The sequence below is a fragment of the Polypterus senegalus genome, chromosome 5 (genome assembly GCF_016835505.1).
Source record: "Polypterus senegalus isolate Bchr_013 chromosome 5, ASM1683550v1, whole genome shotgun sequence".
Classification (NCBI taxonomy): domain Eukaryota; kingdom Metazoa; phylum Chordata; class Cladistia; order Polypteriformes; family Polypteridae; genus Polypterus; species Polypterus senegalus.
The window spans coordinates 81,019,504-81,036,242 of record NC_053158.1 but is presented as its reverse complement, the minus strand read 5'-3'; the positions used below and the strand labels follow the sequence as shown (position 1 = coordinate 81,036,242).

Sequence of the window (16,739 nt, the reverse complement as noted above, 5' to 3'; positions counted from 1 at the left end):
AATGATTTAGAACCCAGTTTAATTGTTTGCTGTCCAGGCAGAAAAAATATACAAACTGAATTTAAAAAAAGAATTCCATACATAAAAAAGAGCAACTCTGAAGTCTAATCTTACTATACATCACTATTAGAAACATAGTCCACGGTTTGGCCATTCTCTGTAACTGGCACCTCTAACAGTTTGTCATGTCGGTAAACACTTCACAATACATTGGCACAATTACTAAAATAAAACCAACCTGAGCTGTACTGACTGATCCCAAGCCACTGCACCTCATGTCAAGCAAGGTATATGTGGCTGTCACAAAAGCAGCATTTAATCTTGTCATTAAAAAAGTAAAGACTTTCCATTAGGTGCAAAGATTTCTGAAAAACAACTAAGAAAGAAAAGAGGTCACAGAAATGGTGGAAAAATCAAGTTAATGCATTCTCAGTACTATCACTGTGTACATCCAACTGTACGGGTTCTTATTTCATGACAGTACAGTGTAGGCAAAAGTCATTGATTTGAATTCAAGGCAGCATATGACCCTGCAAAGGAACCTAGTCCCATTGCAAAAGTACATACACCCACCATTGAACTCGCCTATACTGAGTTATGGATTAACTTCACAGTAGAACATTTGAATTGTTTTGATGGGAATAAACTAAGCAAAGTTTGTCAACACTATTTATCTAATTTCTCCAAAATGATACTGAGGCAAATTTTGATTGACCCCAAATTGTCTACCTCACTAATTGGTAAATTATTCCATGTATCTGTGGAATACACAAAGGTCTTTGGAATTAAGGAGAAAAACCAAAACATCTAGAGAGAAACCTGCAGTGGTATATGTACAACATCTGAATGCAGGTCCATAAGGTGGTGAGGCAGCAGTAATAACCAAGTCCAGTCTTTGATGAATTTGACTACCTGTCACTTACAAATTATAAAAATTTGAGAAGCATAAACTACTGGGGGTGAAATTTTACACTAAACATTGATCGTTCTCTGTAAAATCAGGAAATTCAATCAAAGATGGCTCCCTGAAAACCAAATCTGTTAAAACTATGTACACGCTGTATTTAATTAAAGAAAAAGTTATCTTAAATCTGTGAAGCAGAACCATTCCAGTCACCTTTTCTGTTTTTAGCAAAAATACATTATTAAGCGCTGTGTCTTTTTTTTTTTAATAGTTATAATCTCTGAAAGTTAAATATTGATTCATGTGAAGTGTATTTTCTGTCCAGTTACTTCTGCATAGTCAGTTCAGTTCATTTTTGCTTGTGACAGTTCTGTCCTTCCGTTAAAGTAAAGTATATGTGAAGGTTCTCCCACAAGTGTCCCACTTTGTAAAAAGCCATCATATCCTGTCACAGATGTACTTGAAATAAATACTTGAGCTCTTTTTCACTTGTGGAGGAATATGGATATTTGACACTCCGCACACTTAAGAAAAATTGTGATAATGGTCATCTCTGTGTGCGAAATACACAGGTAAGAAATAAACACGGAACACTTTAAAGTACAAATACATACAATAAAAACTGCTGTGAAGAGGTGGTGCGAAACTTAAAATAAGCTAATCTAGTAACAAGATGGGATGTTTAATGTCATTCTTCCTGAGATAAATGAGAACCATTTCAAGATATTCACTTCAATTAGCATGATAAAACTATTAAGCGGCCAAGGGGGCCACTCACAGCTATGACCTTGGCTATCGCATTCATGTCTTACAATTACAAAGTAAACCATCAAGACCATTCATACATCAGCACCATCTTTAGAAAAGAGTCTTATCTTTAAATGGCACTTGAGCACCAATCCTGCAATCACAATTAAAATACTGATGTTTTACAAATGTTTTGTATATGTACTAACTGTTTCTTTTTAACTACCTTTAACATTATGGATTTGAAATATATTTAATATATATATTTTATATATATATATATATATATATATATAATATAGGTTTTTTTTCCTACTGCATAACTAATAATTAGCAGCACTATTGCAAATAAGCGCACAGGTCTACACAGAGACCTCAGTAAAGTTCTTTTTCGTTCTTTTTCTTTTTACATTCAGGATCAAAATTGTAATAATTTCAAGCAAATAAATTAAATTAGCATATAAACTTTTTCACTTCCAGTTTTTTGTTTTTCATTTGTTCCTATGAAAGAATAGGACGGCTGCGCAAAAATAAAAGCAGAGAGAGAGAGAGAAAGTTAAAGGACACTATCGCCAAGAGATAAGATACAAATAAAGTCTGTCTTTGCTGGCCGGTGGAGAAGCTGGAAGACTCTTTGGGGGCAGGTCATGACACGGTAATTGTTCTCCTTGGTGAAAGAAGAAAATGTAGACCCCGCATGCAGGCTTCCTTGTGTCCTTCTTTTAGGCATTTGGTTTATATGCTCCATAAGTTAGATGCCGAGCCGTCAGACTCTTGTTCAGACTCTTCATGTGGAGCACTATCCCCCATCTTCCTGGTTTCCTTTATTCTTCATCCTCTCCTTCAGCTCTCCTCTCTACAATGTTGGTCATTTCTTCCCCAGATCTGACATCATTCATTGGGGATGAGTCTCCCTCTGCTGCTGCCTCATCTTCATTCTCCTTCTTTTTCTGAAAATCAAAAGATGGCCGTTATGGTAATGCTTCATGTTTTAGCATTAGTAAACATTTATTCATATACCAAACTTAGTTATTTCAATATAGGTTTCTGGCAGCATTAAGTGCATGGCAGACAATTTTGGACAAGGTATTGGCTGATTAATGTAGACATTCACATATGCATTTATTAATGTTGCTGCCAACCTAAAGATATTATCTATTTGGAGTCTGGACACATTCCCTTTGTCCCTGTGGATCTTCTCCTAGGGCCTCATGTATAACGCCGTGCGTAGAACTCGCACTATAACATTGTGTAAGCACAAAAGCCGAAATGTGCTTACGCACAGAAAAATCTGTGCCTACTCCAACTTCCACGTTCTTCCGCTACATAAATCCCGATCATCGTGAAAACTAACGCTCATGCACGCACTTTATGTAACGCCCCAAGTCCACCCAGAATTACGCCTCTTTGAATATGCAAATCAATATAAATCGTCCTTAAGCTCAGCCTTCTGTGAAAAGACAATGGGAAAGCACGGGGGAAAATATAAGAATTTCAGCGAATACCAAGTGGAGGCAAAGGAAAAACATACTATTTGTTCAAATAAACCGTGGTATAATCAACAAAAGGAAGTTGATCTTGTGACATAGCGTGTTGAAGAAACTTGAAAGCTCATGTTCACAAAATCGCACAGTGCCGGAAATAAAAAAAGTCACATTTCAATGTCGCCGTGAAAAGGCGAGTTGTAGCCCACTGTCTGAGTGTCATATGAAAGCTTATTAGGGTACAGAGAAAAAAAAAGGCACACAGTGGGGAAAAAGCATGAAATGTCAACTTCAATCTCGACATTTCCACTTTATTCACGTAGTTTATTTTGTCATTAAAGTAGAACATCATAAACTTCATCTTAAAATCGTTTAGTTAACCAGTTTCTCAAATCACATCGTAATTAAAGTCGCACGTTAAATGCTTTGTTTTGTATTTGATCTTCTATGTGCTCTATGTGTGTGAATCACTACTTGCTTCTTAAACCGGCTCTCTTCCTCCAACTGGACACAGAATCCATTACATTTGTGATATTACAGCTCTCTGAATAACTAGAATACTGAAATGTATACGTGATATCATTTTCATGATGATAGGAGTTAAAGCACGTTATTAAACATGTGCTTCACTTCGATGAAATAATTTATTGCAGCAGTACTCAGGGGCTCTAGGCTTGTGGTGGCACTGGGCAGAGGAAGAATCGGTGGCTCCTTCGCCCGCCAATGTCAGTAAGGTAGCTTATGCACGGTGGATGGCCACGTCCTTTGCAAACACTGCATAGCCGCCTCGTACTCATGACACAAGCATTTAACTTTTGCCAAAATTTGTCGCTGCATTTTTAGCTGTGTTGTTATTTTCTCTTTCTGTGTTATATTCAATACTAGCAAAATACCCGCGCTTCGCAGCGGAGAAGTAGTGTGTTAAAGAAGCAATGAAAAAGAAAAGGAAACATTTTGAAAATAACGTAACCTGATTGTCAATGTAATTGTTTTGTCACTGTTGTGAGTGATGAGTGTTGTTGTCATATTTTTTTTTACACACACACATAAACATATATATATATATACATATCTATACATATACACACAAATACATATATATATATATATATATATACATACATACACACACACATATATAAACATATATATACATATACATACATATCTACATATATACACACACAGCTATTTCGTATCAGTGCAATACGCTGTTTGTTAAAACGGTTGACTCCGCTCTTACGTGCAATAACAAATCAAATCATTCAGTTGTCTTTGCTCATATGTCATTTTAGAGCTGGACGCCTGGCATCTTTTTTTGGCCACAAGTTTGTTTATGTTTGGTGTGAGGTTCTGTGTTGTGGAGATTCTCAGGATGGATTGCAGGTGCTCATCAGTGAGGCGACTCCTGTGTGCTGTTTTGTTAGTCTTTATCATTGAGAAGAGCTTCTCACACAGATATGTGCTACCAAACATGCACAAGGTTCGAGCCGCATGTAGACGGACTTTTTTGTTCTTCAAAGTCACCAAAGCGCTGTGCAAACTCAGTGCACAATAACTCTAGCTTCACAATAACTTGCAGCATCATAAGGTAGACTTGATTAACGCGGTAAGTGTTCGGCAAGGCAGCTGAAGCACTGCATTATGGGATCTGTAGTTTATTGTGTTACCAGCGCTTCATATACCCGGGCCATTAATAACAATAATACAGTATATAAAATGATCTCGGGCGGATATAATTACACGCGGGCGGATGTGGCCCGACCCTTGAGTTTGACACATATGGACTAAATAGAACTTGAAAAGATATATATTTTTTCAAATGTGATCACGCAATTCAGATAGAGTTGACGCAAGACTACAGCCTGCATGCCTCAATGAGTCATCCTCCCTCGCTCTTACTTTTTTACCGTTCATCTAATGAATACACGAGTATGGCTTTACCAAAACAATCATTGATGGCGAATAAAGTATCCATTATTCGAGTATGTAGATCGGGATATATATATACATATATATATACCCGTATCGCAGCGAGAAGTAGTGTGTTAAAAAGCTAGAAAAGAAAAGGGAACATTTTAAAAATAACGTAACATGACTGTCAATATACAGTATTTGTTTTGTGAGTGTTACTGAGTGTTGCTGTCATCAAGGATTTGATTATCATTATTTCTTTCAATCAGGTTCGTATTTGTAGGATGTGTTGTGTTCAAGTTACATTACGTGTTTGTCAATCGTTGTAAAGATGACAGGTTTAATTCATCGATTCGTTTCTTACTGCATCAATAAACAGCTCGTCTTCTTCTTTATCTGAGACCTGACACACTGCATGCACGGGTTTTTTACACTGTCTTCCTTTAGCGGGACATTGACTTTTTCCAACGTGTGCTTTGTTTCCGCAGTAGCTGGATTTATGAATATGCTTGTAAGTATCAGACGCTTCATATTTTTTGCTGCCTTTTCAATTGTGTAATTCGGTTTTTGTTCAGCGCTCTTTGGAACTGTTGCTTTTATCTGTGCACTCGTCAGTTCACGTGAGCCACTCGGTGTACATGCATCGAAGTTTCCCAGCTGTGCTGGTGCCATCTCGTGCTATGTCCATGGCTGTATTTAATGTTACCTTAGTCCTGGCACTTAAAACTTTCTCTCGCAGTTTCGCTGAGTTTGTGTCAAACACCACCCTGACCATCTCATCTTCCTCTCCATAAGCACAGTCCTTCACCCGTGAATATTTACCCGTGGCAGTTTGCTATTGGATTGCCGCTGACGGACGGCCTTATATGGGCAGGCACTAAATTACAAGCGCCAGCGCAGCCTGTCTATGAACTTAATTTAAAGTGTAGGTTTACATCGTGCTTTGTTTCCGAAGTAGCAGAGCTCATGAATATGGTTGTATATGTCACTTTCTCGCTTCTTATTGTTTCGCTGCCTTCTCAATTATATAATGCATGTTTTCTTCAGTGCTTTTTTGAGGTCTTCCTGGTTTTCTATGTACTGCGTGATTACGTGGGAGGCGTGATGATGTCACATGAAACTCCGCCCCCACGGCGTTGAAGCTCATCTCCATTATAGTAAATGGAGAAAAAGTGCTTCCAGTTATGACCATTACGCGTAGAATTTCGATATAAAACCTGCCCAACTTTTGTAAGGAAGCTGTAAGGAATGAACCTGCCAAATTTCAGCCTTCCACCCACACGGGAAGTTGGAGAATTAGTGATGAGTCAGTGAGTGAGTGAGTGAGTGAGGGCTTTGCCTTTTATTAGTATAGATATACTGCTCACAAAAATTAAAGAAACACTTTTTTTATTGGGCCTGGCATGAAATCAATTAAACCTGTCTGATAATTGTCTGGTTGGTTAAGCAGCTGAGGTCATTGTTAATCACTTTCAGCTGTATTGGTGTTCATGGACTTAACGACAGGTGCACTAAAGTGGCAACAATTAGAAAACCTTCAAAACAGGACTGGTTTTACATGTGGAGGTCATTTCAAGTTTCTCCCTCTTGATCTTTTTTGGCTGGTTTTCCACTCGTGCTAGTTTTGGCTTGAGTAATTATCTCTACTGGCAGTATGAGGTGATTCCTTAACCCTACAGAAGTTGCACAGGTTGTCCAACTTCTCCAGGATGGCACATCCACACGTGCTGCAGCAAGAAGGTTTAATGTGTCTCCCAGCACAATCTCCAGAACATGGAGGAGATTTCAGGAGACTGGCTGTTATTCTCAGAGAGCTGGACAGGGCCGTAGAAGGTCCTCAACCCATCAGCAGGACCGATACCTGCTCCTTTGTGCAAGGCGGAACAGGCTGAGCACTGCTCGTGCCCTACAGAATGACCTCCAGAGGGCCACTGGTGTGAATGTCTCTACCTAAACAATCAGGAACAGACTTCATGAAGATGGCCTGAGGGCCCGACGTCCTGTAGTGGGCCCTGTGCTCACTGCCCATCACCGTGGAGCTCGACTGGCATTTGCTCAAGAACACCAGAATTGGCAAGTCCGCCACTGGCGCTGTACTTTTACAGACGAGCAGGTTCACCCTGAGCAGCTGTGATAGACGTGAAAGAGTCTGGAGAAGACAAGGAGAACGATATGCTGCCTGGAACGTCGTTCAACATGACAGGTTTGGTGGTGGGTCAGTGATGGTCTGGGGAGGCATATCCATTGAGGGACGCACAGACATCTACTGCGTTGGAAATGGTGCTCTGACTGCCATAAGGTATTGAGATGAAATCCTTGAACCCATTGTCAGACCCTATGCTGGTGCAGTAGGTCCTGGTTTCCTCCTAATGCACGACAATGCCCGGCCTCATGTGGCAAGAGTATGCAGGCAGTACCTGGAGGATGAAGGAATTGAAACAATTGAATGGCCTTCACGATCTCCTGACTTAAACCCAATAGAACATCTGTGGGACATTATGTTTCGGTCCATTAGGCGCCGCTAGGTTGCTCCTCAGACTGTACAACAGCTCAGGGATGCCCTCATACAGATCTGGGAGGAAATGCCACAAGTCACCATCTGTCGTCTCATTAGGAGCATGCCCCGACGTTGTCAAGCATGCATACAAGCTCGTGGGGGCCACACAAGATACTGAAAAGCATTTTGAGTAGCAGTAAATTAAGTTTTTGAAAAAATGGACTAGCCTGCCACATCTTCATTTCACTCTGATTTTAGGGCGTCTACACAATTGAGCCCTCTGTAGGCAGAAAACTTTTATTTCCATTAAAAGACTTGGCATCCTTTTGTTCCTAAGACATTGCCCTGTCGTTATTTGTATAGATATCCAACTTTATATTGAGATCTGATGTATCTAATGTGTTTCTTTAAAGTGTTCCTTTAATTTTTGTGAGCAGTGTATATTGGCGTAGCTGTCACCGCAGTCAGTGCTTTTCTTTCCCCAAGTAACCGATCGCCACACAATCAGCTCTGTAATAGACATTAAGCCATCTGTAAGCTTAACAACGACGATTCTTCAAAACTGTAAAGGAACATTGAAATATCTTCATAGTACATGTTTAATTATTCTATCCGTCTATCCTTCCAGTGTTGCGCCAGTCTCAGCAAATATACAGCGCAAGCTCAACTTGCTAGCTCTGTGCCACCGTGTCCTCACATGTTTAATTATTAACAATACAGATTATTTAAATGAAGTTAAAGTTTTATCTGTATAATATAATAAACATTTTGCTGCATTTCATCTTACAAATGATATCGTCATCATATGTAAATACGCGCTTTATAAAGTGGCGCAGGTTGTGCAATATTATAAGTAGTGCAAGTTTACAGTGGGGTGATTATACTTATAAGTACAAACAGTTCTACAAGGAGCAATTGATTGAGTGCGTTTATAGTTCTTGGGATGAAACTGTTTCTGAATCGCGAAGTCCGCAAAGAAAAGGCTCTGAAGTGTTTTGCCGTGGCTTTGGCAGCATGGGCTTGATGCTGTAATACTGATAATTCTCTTTCCGATCAGCTGCTGCTATGATTCCCCACTCAGATACAGTGATATAAATACTCCGAGCGGTGCAGTGAGAGTAATATGAAAAAAAATGATCCGCTGTGGCAACCCTTAAAGGGAGCAGCTGAAAGAAGAAGAAGGTGCAGTGAGAGTAACAACGCTAAAGCAGTTATGGTATTTGGAATACTATGGCTATTCCCTGGACCATTATTTTGTTACAACTTAATTACAATCAGATGCATTACACTAACAAACAATATGCGGTTAGTTTCAGTATATTTACAAAGCCGCGTCAGGAAAATAAGGTGTAACCACACAGGAACAGTAGCACTGCTTTGACGCTGGGTGTTGCCAGTCTGCAAAACCGAGCAGAGAACTTGCGTACGACAAGGTATGAGGTACCGTGGAAAAGTGCGTGGCTTTACGCCAAGTGTAGGTTTTATACATCACGATTTGAACGTGGAAAAGTTCTTACGCAACATTTCTGTGCGTACACACCGTTTATACAAGAGGCCCCAGATGATTTTTAGTATGTCCTGATAGGTAAAACCTTAGAATTGAAAGAGAGTATACTTTCTTTTTCACAACTGTATATACTTAATGGTTCTTGCCCTTGTTTTTTTTTATGAATTTTGCTTGTTTCCTTAGGGACTGTGAACTGCATGAAATACACTTTTGTTAACATTTTTAAAGGTTTTTGTTTTGAGTCTAAAAGCTATGTACACTTACAGTGAAATCTTGTGTTTGCCTCACCTGTTTCCTGTAGACATAGCAAGCTGCTATTGCCACCATGGTTGATTCTCCCAAGAAACCAGCTAGAAGAGATCCGACACCCAGAGTAGCTCCATGTACCCTGAAGAACAAAAAGGTTTTATAAGTTAACTTGAAAATGATATAATTGAATTTATTTCTAGATAAAAATTTGGAGAAAATGTATTTGCTGTCAGCCACTGGTTGATGGCCACATTTACAATAAGCACCTCTGTAACACCGGTAACATGAATTACTGGATGCATGCTATAGCTTTTGGTTCCCCCTTAAGGGACTTTTTGCCAGTGTTACTGTGCATAGGAGATGCTAAAGCATTCCTGTATGAGTGTTTGTGTAGCCTGCATTGGACTGACCTTATTTAGGCTAAACTGCAATGATGGAAGTACATAGAAACACATTTTTCAAGTGTCTTAAAATGTACAGAGATTTCAGAAAATTATTTAAAACATGCAGACATTATGTGATGAGTACACAATCGGAAGTAACAAGTTTAAAAAAAATGACAGTTGATTAGAGCCAATAAACTTCCCACTTGTATGTACATTTTGCTCTGATACTGTAGATCACCACAAACCAAGGTAACTCAGTATTTGACTCAAAATATGTTTTTAATGCATTCATTATTAACTACATGTATTGAAATCAATCATAGATTTCACAACCAAAAGTTCAAAATGTTTCTAAGATGAATGGACCTACCCCAAGTAAGGCAGCACAATGAGACTGGTTATAAGGACTATGATTCTTAATACTGAACTGGGCGCCAGCACAAATGTCTTCTTTAGAGTCATCAGCCAACCAGTCAAGTGAGCTCGCACTGTAACTGTTGAAGAAAAAAAAATGATAAAAAGGGGAAAAAGATTTTTATATGGACTGATGTGAACAAATATTACATTCTTTCTGGCAAAAAGTGTATTTTTTTGTTGAACACTTTTTCACAAGTAGGAAGTGTAATTGCAACATACTTTGTACCCAGGTAGGATAATGTGAGGTTGCCCAGAAATCTACAGAAGAGTCTAAACTTAATAAACAATTAAAATAAATGAGGGCTGAACAAAAGGGAGAAATCAAAATAACAAACGGACGAAACAAAAGAAAGTCCACAGCCTGTCTGGACCGATACAAGCTGCTGACCCCTGTCTGTTACTGCAGGTAGTATGGCTTTCCACTTGCCTAACAAAGTAGTACCAAGCATTTCATTTCACACATCCTTTCTCTCTCTCTCTCTCTCTCTGCATTCTGGCTTGTCTTCCTGCTGCCAGGTAAGCATTTGCCCGAGATAATCACCTGAGCCCAGGCCTTCAGACCTCAAAACAAAAATCACATCCCAGCCAAATTCACAGTTGATGGTTGATTTTTTTTCATTTGCAACAGTGACACCTGACTAGAGCTCACTCTAGCAGCCCTTGATATTCTTCTGACCCTGAACCTTCTCTATCCATAACTGCTACATGTTCTCTTAAAAAGGTAATGAGGCCACCAGCTTGTGACTGTGTGCTACTCTCTGAGAGTGCAGAGGGCTTCCATCCTCTTTCCAGTCCCCAATGATGTTTCCTTCTATCAAAATTAAGGGCCATCCAAAGCTACTATACTTCATTCACAGCATCCCTATGTAATAATAATAATAATAATAATAATTTTTTACATTAATATAGTGCTTTTATCACTACTCAAAGCACTATATCGATCACTACTAATGTGTAGCATCCATCTGGATGATGCAACCGCTGCCATTTTTGCGCCAGTATGCTCATACATGAGCTATTAGGTGAGAAGTGGTGAGAGAGAGAGAGACAATTTCAGACGGAGGGGCCAGAATGACTAGGCTGTGAAGGGCAATATAGAATGGACATCAAGATGCCCAGGGATCTTTATGACCACAGAGAGTCAGGACCTCGATTTTATGTCTCACCTGAAGGATGGTGCAATTATTACAACACTGTGCCACCGTCACTGCACTGGGGGATTAGGATCCCCATTCAGATGACAGGGTAGGTGCCCCCTGCTGGCCTCACTGACACCTCTTCCAGCAGCATCTCAAGCTTTCCTAGATGGTCTCCCATCCAAGTACTGGACAGGCCCAATCATGCTTAGCTTCAAGTGGATGAGCTATTCTGATGTGCATGTGGTATGGCTGCTGGCTATATACATCAATACTGTATATACTTCTTTATGAAATTCGACTAAACTGTAACATCATTTATCTGGAACTCAAAATGGCCACACGTTAAAAAGGTAGCTCCATAGAGATCTAAAGAATGCCCTTACTGTCAGTACCCCTTCAGGAAAAAAGGAAAAATGCTGGCACTGAGTGCCAGCCCACTTCAAGCACTGAATATCTTACACTGTTGAAAGCATCTGCATACTGCCTACATGTATTAAAACCCATCATAAATGTATGTTCCATTGACAGCACTCTGTCCTGACAACATCTTAATAATTACCATTTGTTTGAAGTACTCTGTTTCTTTATTTTTGTAATTTTTCAAATTGTTGTATTAGTTTTAGTCGCTCAGTCATTTCAGATTTGTAAAATGCATACACGAACATTCTAGAGAAAGCCACTTTAATTGATAGCGGGATAAGCACATGTGTTTTTGAAATGACCCCTTCAAAAATCAATAGACTTGACAAGAAAAAAAAGTAGTGTTTTGTCATCTTGTCACGCAGCATGTACAATATAATGCAAAATACAAATTTTAACATTAATAAAACAAAAGAAGGTGGAGCCCTAGTGCCATCTGATTCTACGGTCCATGATTAATATTATAACATTTATTTTCTGCAGTACACATTTGTTTATATAAATTTAATCTCTGAAACAAACGCACTATTAGTTTTTGGACATGTCAGCTACATGCTGGTTAATTGCATGTGAACATTCAGACTTACCTATAAAAAGTTAAATATAAAGAGTGTGAGAAACTGAGCACTAAGCATTTTCCAAACCAGCTCTTAATTTTATTGGTCATGTGGATGTAAGGCAGTCTCAGCCTCTATCTTCACCTTCTTTTTCCATCTCTATAGTTTATCACCATATGACGCATTGTATCAGAAGGTACTGGAACACCCTCTCCTCACTACACATATGTATACTTATGTGAGTGTAACAAAGATGCTAAATCACAGTTAAAATGAAACATGAAAATTTCCCCCAGTTTGAAAATTTCTACCAGTGTATCATTTTTCCGGCATGCCACATACCACTAAAACTCACCCAAGTTACTCATCTGTTACCTATAACAGGTACGTCAAACTTAAGAATCATGGGCTGCGATGACCATTAGTTTTCTCAAAGACCACCTTTAACGTGCATTTCATATGTTGATTCTATCTGTATATAATTTAAATTTACACCTGACATTAAAATAATTTTACAGTATTCACTGATGTTTATCTGAAGCACTGCAGCTACTATCCTTTAGTTAGTATGGAAACTGGCTGCTCATTGTTATTCAAAAATGACAAAGTGTAAAGAAGATGACATGCCCCACTACCATAAACAACTTTAGCATTTTAGCCGTAATGCCAAATATATGTCAGTCCTATGATGGAGAAGATAGCCCAACTTCACACATGCCACTGCTGACACTCATTTTTTTTTTCTTCACTTATTAAAGATGCACAGGAGTCAGAGTTGGCCAACTTTCCACGATTTACCTGGCTGCTGCTACTGTCCTACATGATTCTTTTGTCTTTTCCACTGACTTGGTTATTGTATGTTTATAGAAAACACTTTTGCATTTCCAGTTGTGTTAAATGAGACTGCTGTCTATTTTTTGGCCAGTTCCAAATGTGGCCTATGTGTTCCACGTACTTTTCTTTAGCTACAAATTCTTGCATGTGTCTCAACTGCTGCTCTCACTAAACATTATGTGCTAAAGTTATTTTTTCAGTCAGTGCTGATCTACGATCTGTGGCTGCTGCTAGATTTACCATCCTGCTGCAATTTCAAAGAAAAGAAAAACTGATTAAGAGGGAAGGCAGTGTTAAGAGACACACAAGTCGGAATATAAATTTGTGACTTGTTTTATAAAAGATGTAGTGGCAATTGTTTGATGATTACATGCCAGCCCACATTGGTTATTATCTTTGACCCTTAGAAAAATAAGGTTTGACACTACTGACCAATATCTGAACCAATATCAATATCTGAACTTACTCCTTAATAATCTTAGAGAGTGACAGACAACTGAACTCTCAATTAAAATTTCAGAAAAGTAGCAGCAGAATTCAGTCATTCATAAAATATACTCTAATTCAATATGTATCAAGCTCACCATGGTTCAAATAAAATTGTTCATTGTTTTTAACGCATCTCATCTAAAATTGTCTAAAATATAACCCGGGCAAGATCCAACCTGTGAGTGATATCCTCAGATGCCTGCATCACTGGGTCACATTTTTGGAATGTTGTACATTTAAACCATATGGAGAAAAATATTGTATAGCTTTCGGATAGCTTTGGATTTAAATAACTCCACATCTACTAATATAAATATCTGGAATAATACCAGATGGTAATATCCTACACCATATATTTGTAATAATCCAGGTAGAATTTTTGTAATAATCAAGATAGAATAGTATAGAGGTGATTGAACCACTAGGGTCAAGTGACCATAATATAATACAATTCTCAGTATTTTGTAAGAGTGCAGATGCAAAGATTAAAATTGTTTAGGTGAACTTTGGTAGGGCAAAGTTTGACCAGATGCAACAAAGTATAAGGAGGATACACTGGGATAAGCATTTAAGTGTAAGACAGCCGAAGAGCAGTGGAACAGGTTTAAAAATGTTTTACATGTAATGCAGGACAGAATGCATATTGGTGCGGTTCTAATCCCTACCACCTTCATCGTCACTTCCCCTTCCTCTTCATATCTTAAATTATTCTTGAGGCAAATTGAAGATTTAAGTGCCAGCTTAAGTGAAACATTTAAGAAAATGTACTTAGTAACTGCAACACAAACACTGACTTAATCAGTTTTAACACGAAAAGATGCTGGCGAAAGAAGAGAAGAAGTGGGACGCTAGGGAGCAGAAAAGAAGAGCTGCTCAGGAAGCAGCAAGCGCATCAACCTCTGAGCAAACAAATGCTAAACGTACAGAGAAAGAGGATGAAAGCTATGAATGCTCAAGTCAAGTGTATTCACTGCACACTATCGTGCAGTGTGCCGTTAATGGTAAGGAATATAAGACTAATAACTGCAAAGTGAATCGTAGACCGTATGAGAACATGACAGCAACCATTAAGAAAAGATATCAGGGAGGCTAAAAGACAGCAGGAGAAGAATATAGCAGATAAGGTGAAAGAAGACCCTAAGAGATTCTTTCAGTATTTTAGTAAGAACAGTCAAGAAGGAGGTGAAGTGCATCAGAAATAGTAAAGGGGAATTAAAAGATACAGACAATGAAACAGCGGATGCCCTTAACTTACATTTTTCTGAGGTCTTCACAAGTGAGAAAGTGGATAACCTCACAGCAGTAAGAGGGACTACTAAGGAGGTACTGAGGGATTTGGAAATTGTAGAGGGAGAAGTACTGCTCAGATTAAATAGCCTGAAATCAAACAAATCACCAGGACCAGATAATATTTACCCTTGAGTTCTTAACACTAGAATTACCAAAGCTTACGAGAAAACTCATAAATCAGGCCCACCTTAAATCCACTCGCACGTCTCCATTCAGCGTTTTTTATCTTGTAAATGTGTCAATGATCCCAAGCAGCAAGCAGCCTGCTATACCATCCCACCACCACCACCGGAGAAACTGCAAAAACCTCTCCCAACTAAAGCCTTGTTTATCACAGAGTCAGGTACCTAAGCTAAAAAAATTTATTTTCTTATCTTCCTACAGCGTAAAGTTACAAGTAGACTGCAGAGCTTCCTCTGTTTGATCGACAAGGGCATGCTCACAAATTACACGTACTGTATAATACCACGAAAAATGCCTGCTGACACTTTAGTATGCGAGCAATTGTACAAGAATGCAGTTAGAATTCTTTCTGGGCACACACACTGTCTAGACCAAAACACTAGCTTGGAGAGTCGCTCAAGCAATTTTAGGCCAGTTAGTTTAACATGCACCACAGGAAAATTAATGGAAGGAATTATTAAGGATTAAGTAGAGCAACACCTGGCAAGGACAGGAGTTATTCTGGACATTCATCATGGGTTCAGAAGAGGGAGGTTGTGTTTTACTAACATGCTGGAATTCTATGAGGAGGCAACAAAAGGATATGATCAGAGTGGAGCTTATGATATTATTTATCTTGACTTTCAGGAAGCCTTTGATAAGGTGCCACATGAGAGGTTGGGCATCAAGTTAAAAGAAGTGGGAGTTCAGGGTGATGTTTTTAGATGGGTGCAGAATTGGCTCAGACACAGGAAGCAGAGGGTGATGGTGTGAGGAACCTCATCAGAACTGGCCGATGTTAAGAGTGGTGTTCCACAGGGGTCAGTGCTAGGGCCGTTGCTATTTTTAATATATATTAATGATTTGGATAAAAATTTAAGTAACAAGCTTGTTAAGGGTAAATTTCGCACAAACATTAAGAAGTTTTTCTTTACACAAAGAATGATAGACACTTGGAATAAGCTACCAAGTAGTGTGGTAGACAGTAAGACTTTAGGGACTTTCAAAACTCAACTTAATGTTCTTTTTGTAAGAAATAAATAGATAGGACTGGCGAGCTTTGTTGGGCTGAATGGCCTGTTCTCGTCTAGTTGGTTCTAATGTTCTTATGTTCATACAGTTTACATGCAGACTCCATACAGATAATGCCCATGTCAGGGTTTGAACCTTCTTGTTGATTTAAGTGTGCATGTCGTTTTGTGTTTAGCGTTTCACTGGCATAGTGGTTGAAAATGGGAGTCAAGTATTTTTACCTGAAGATAAAGCTTAAGGCTGCTTTAACAGAGAATGTAAAGAAAACTCATTATTGAATATGTGTAATCTAAAAATTACTGGTTTTAAAATCATTTTCTCGCAGTTCTATAGGAACTAATCAGTGGTTTTCACCACAGTTACACTGGTGTGAAGGCAGATAATTAGGCAAACAAGATGCTGTTAATGAGGCCAATGATTTAAAAGACGCTGAGAATAAATGGATGAGTTGTTATGTAGACTAAAAACTATTTGAGGACTGACTGGGGGAGTTGAATTATTTATAGTCATTGATACTGCTTCAGCTGCCCATAAAATATATGATCATAATGATTTATGCACGCCATTTCATTAGAGATCTAGTTATCCATCAAAAATGAATACCAACAGCATAAAAATTCATTCAGCTATTCTGTTGAGAGTTGTGTGCTTCTTATAAATTAAAACCAGGTTCTCCTATAAAACCAAGATATATCACATTACAACATTACA

At 38.7% G+C, this 16,739-nt stretch overlaps 1 protein-coding gene across 1 annotated transcript in view; it reads right to left on the bottom strand.

Annotated features, from left to right (window-relative positions):
- Positions 1–16,739, bottom strand: part of ankhb (ANKH inorganic pyrophosphate transport regulator b) — a 192,828-nt gene continuing 176,089 nt past the window's right edge. The window contains exons 10-12 of the mRNA XM_039754879.1: positions 10,059–10,182; positions 9,342–9,441; positions 1–2,601 (exon numbers count right to left, since the gene is read on the bottom strand). Of these exons, the coding sequence (XP_039610813.1) occupies positions 2,476–2,601; positions 9,342–9,441; positions 10,059–10,182 (350 nt within the window). The 3' untranslated portion in view covers positions 1–2,475. The remainder of the gene's footprint in view (positions 2,602–9,341; positions 9,442–10,058; positions 10,183–16,739) is intronic.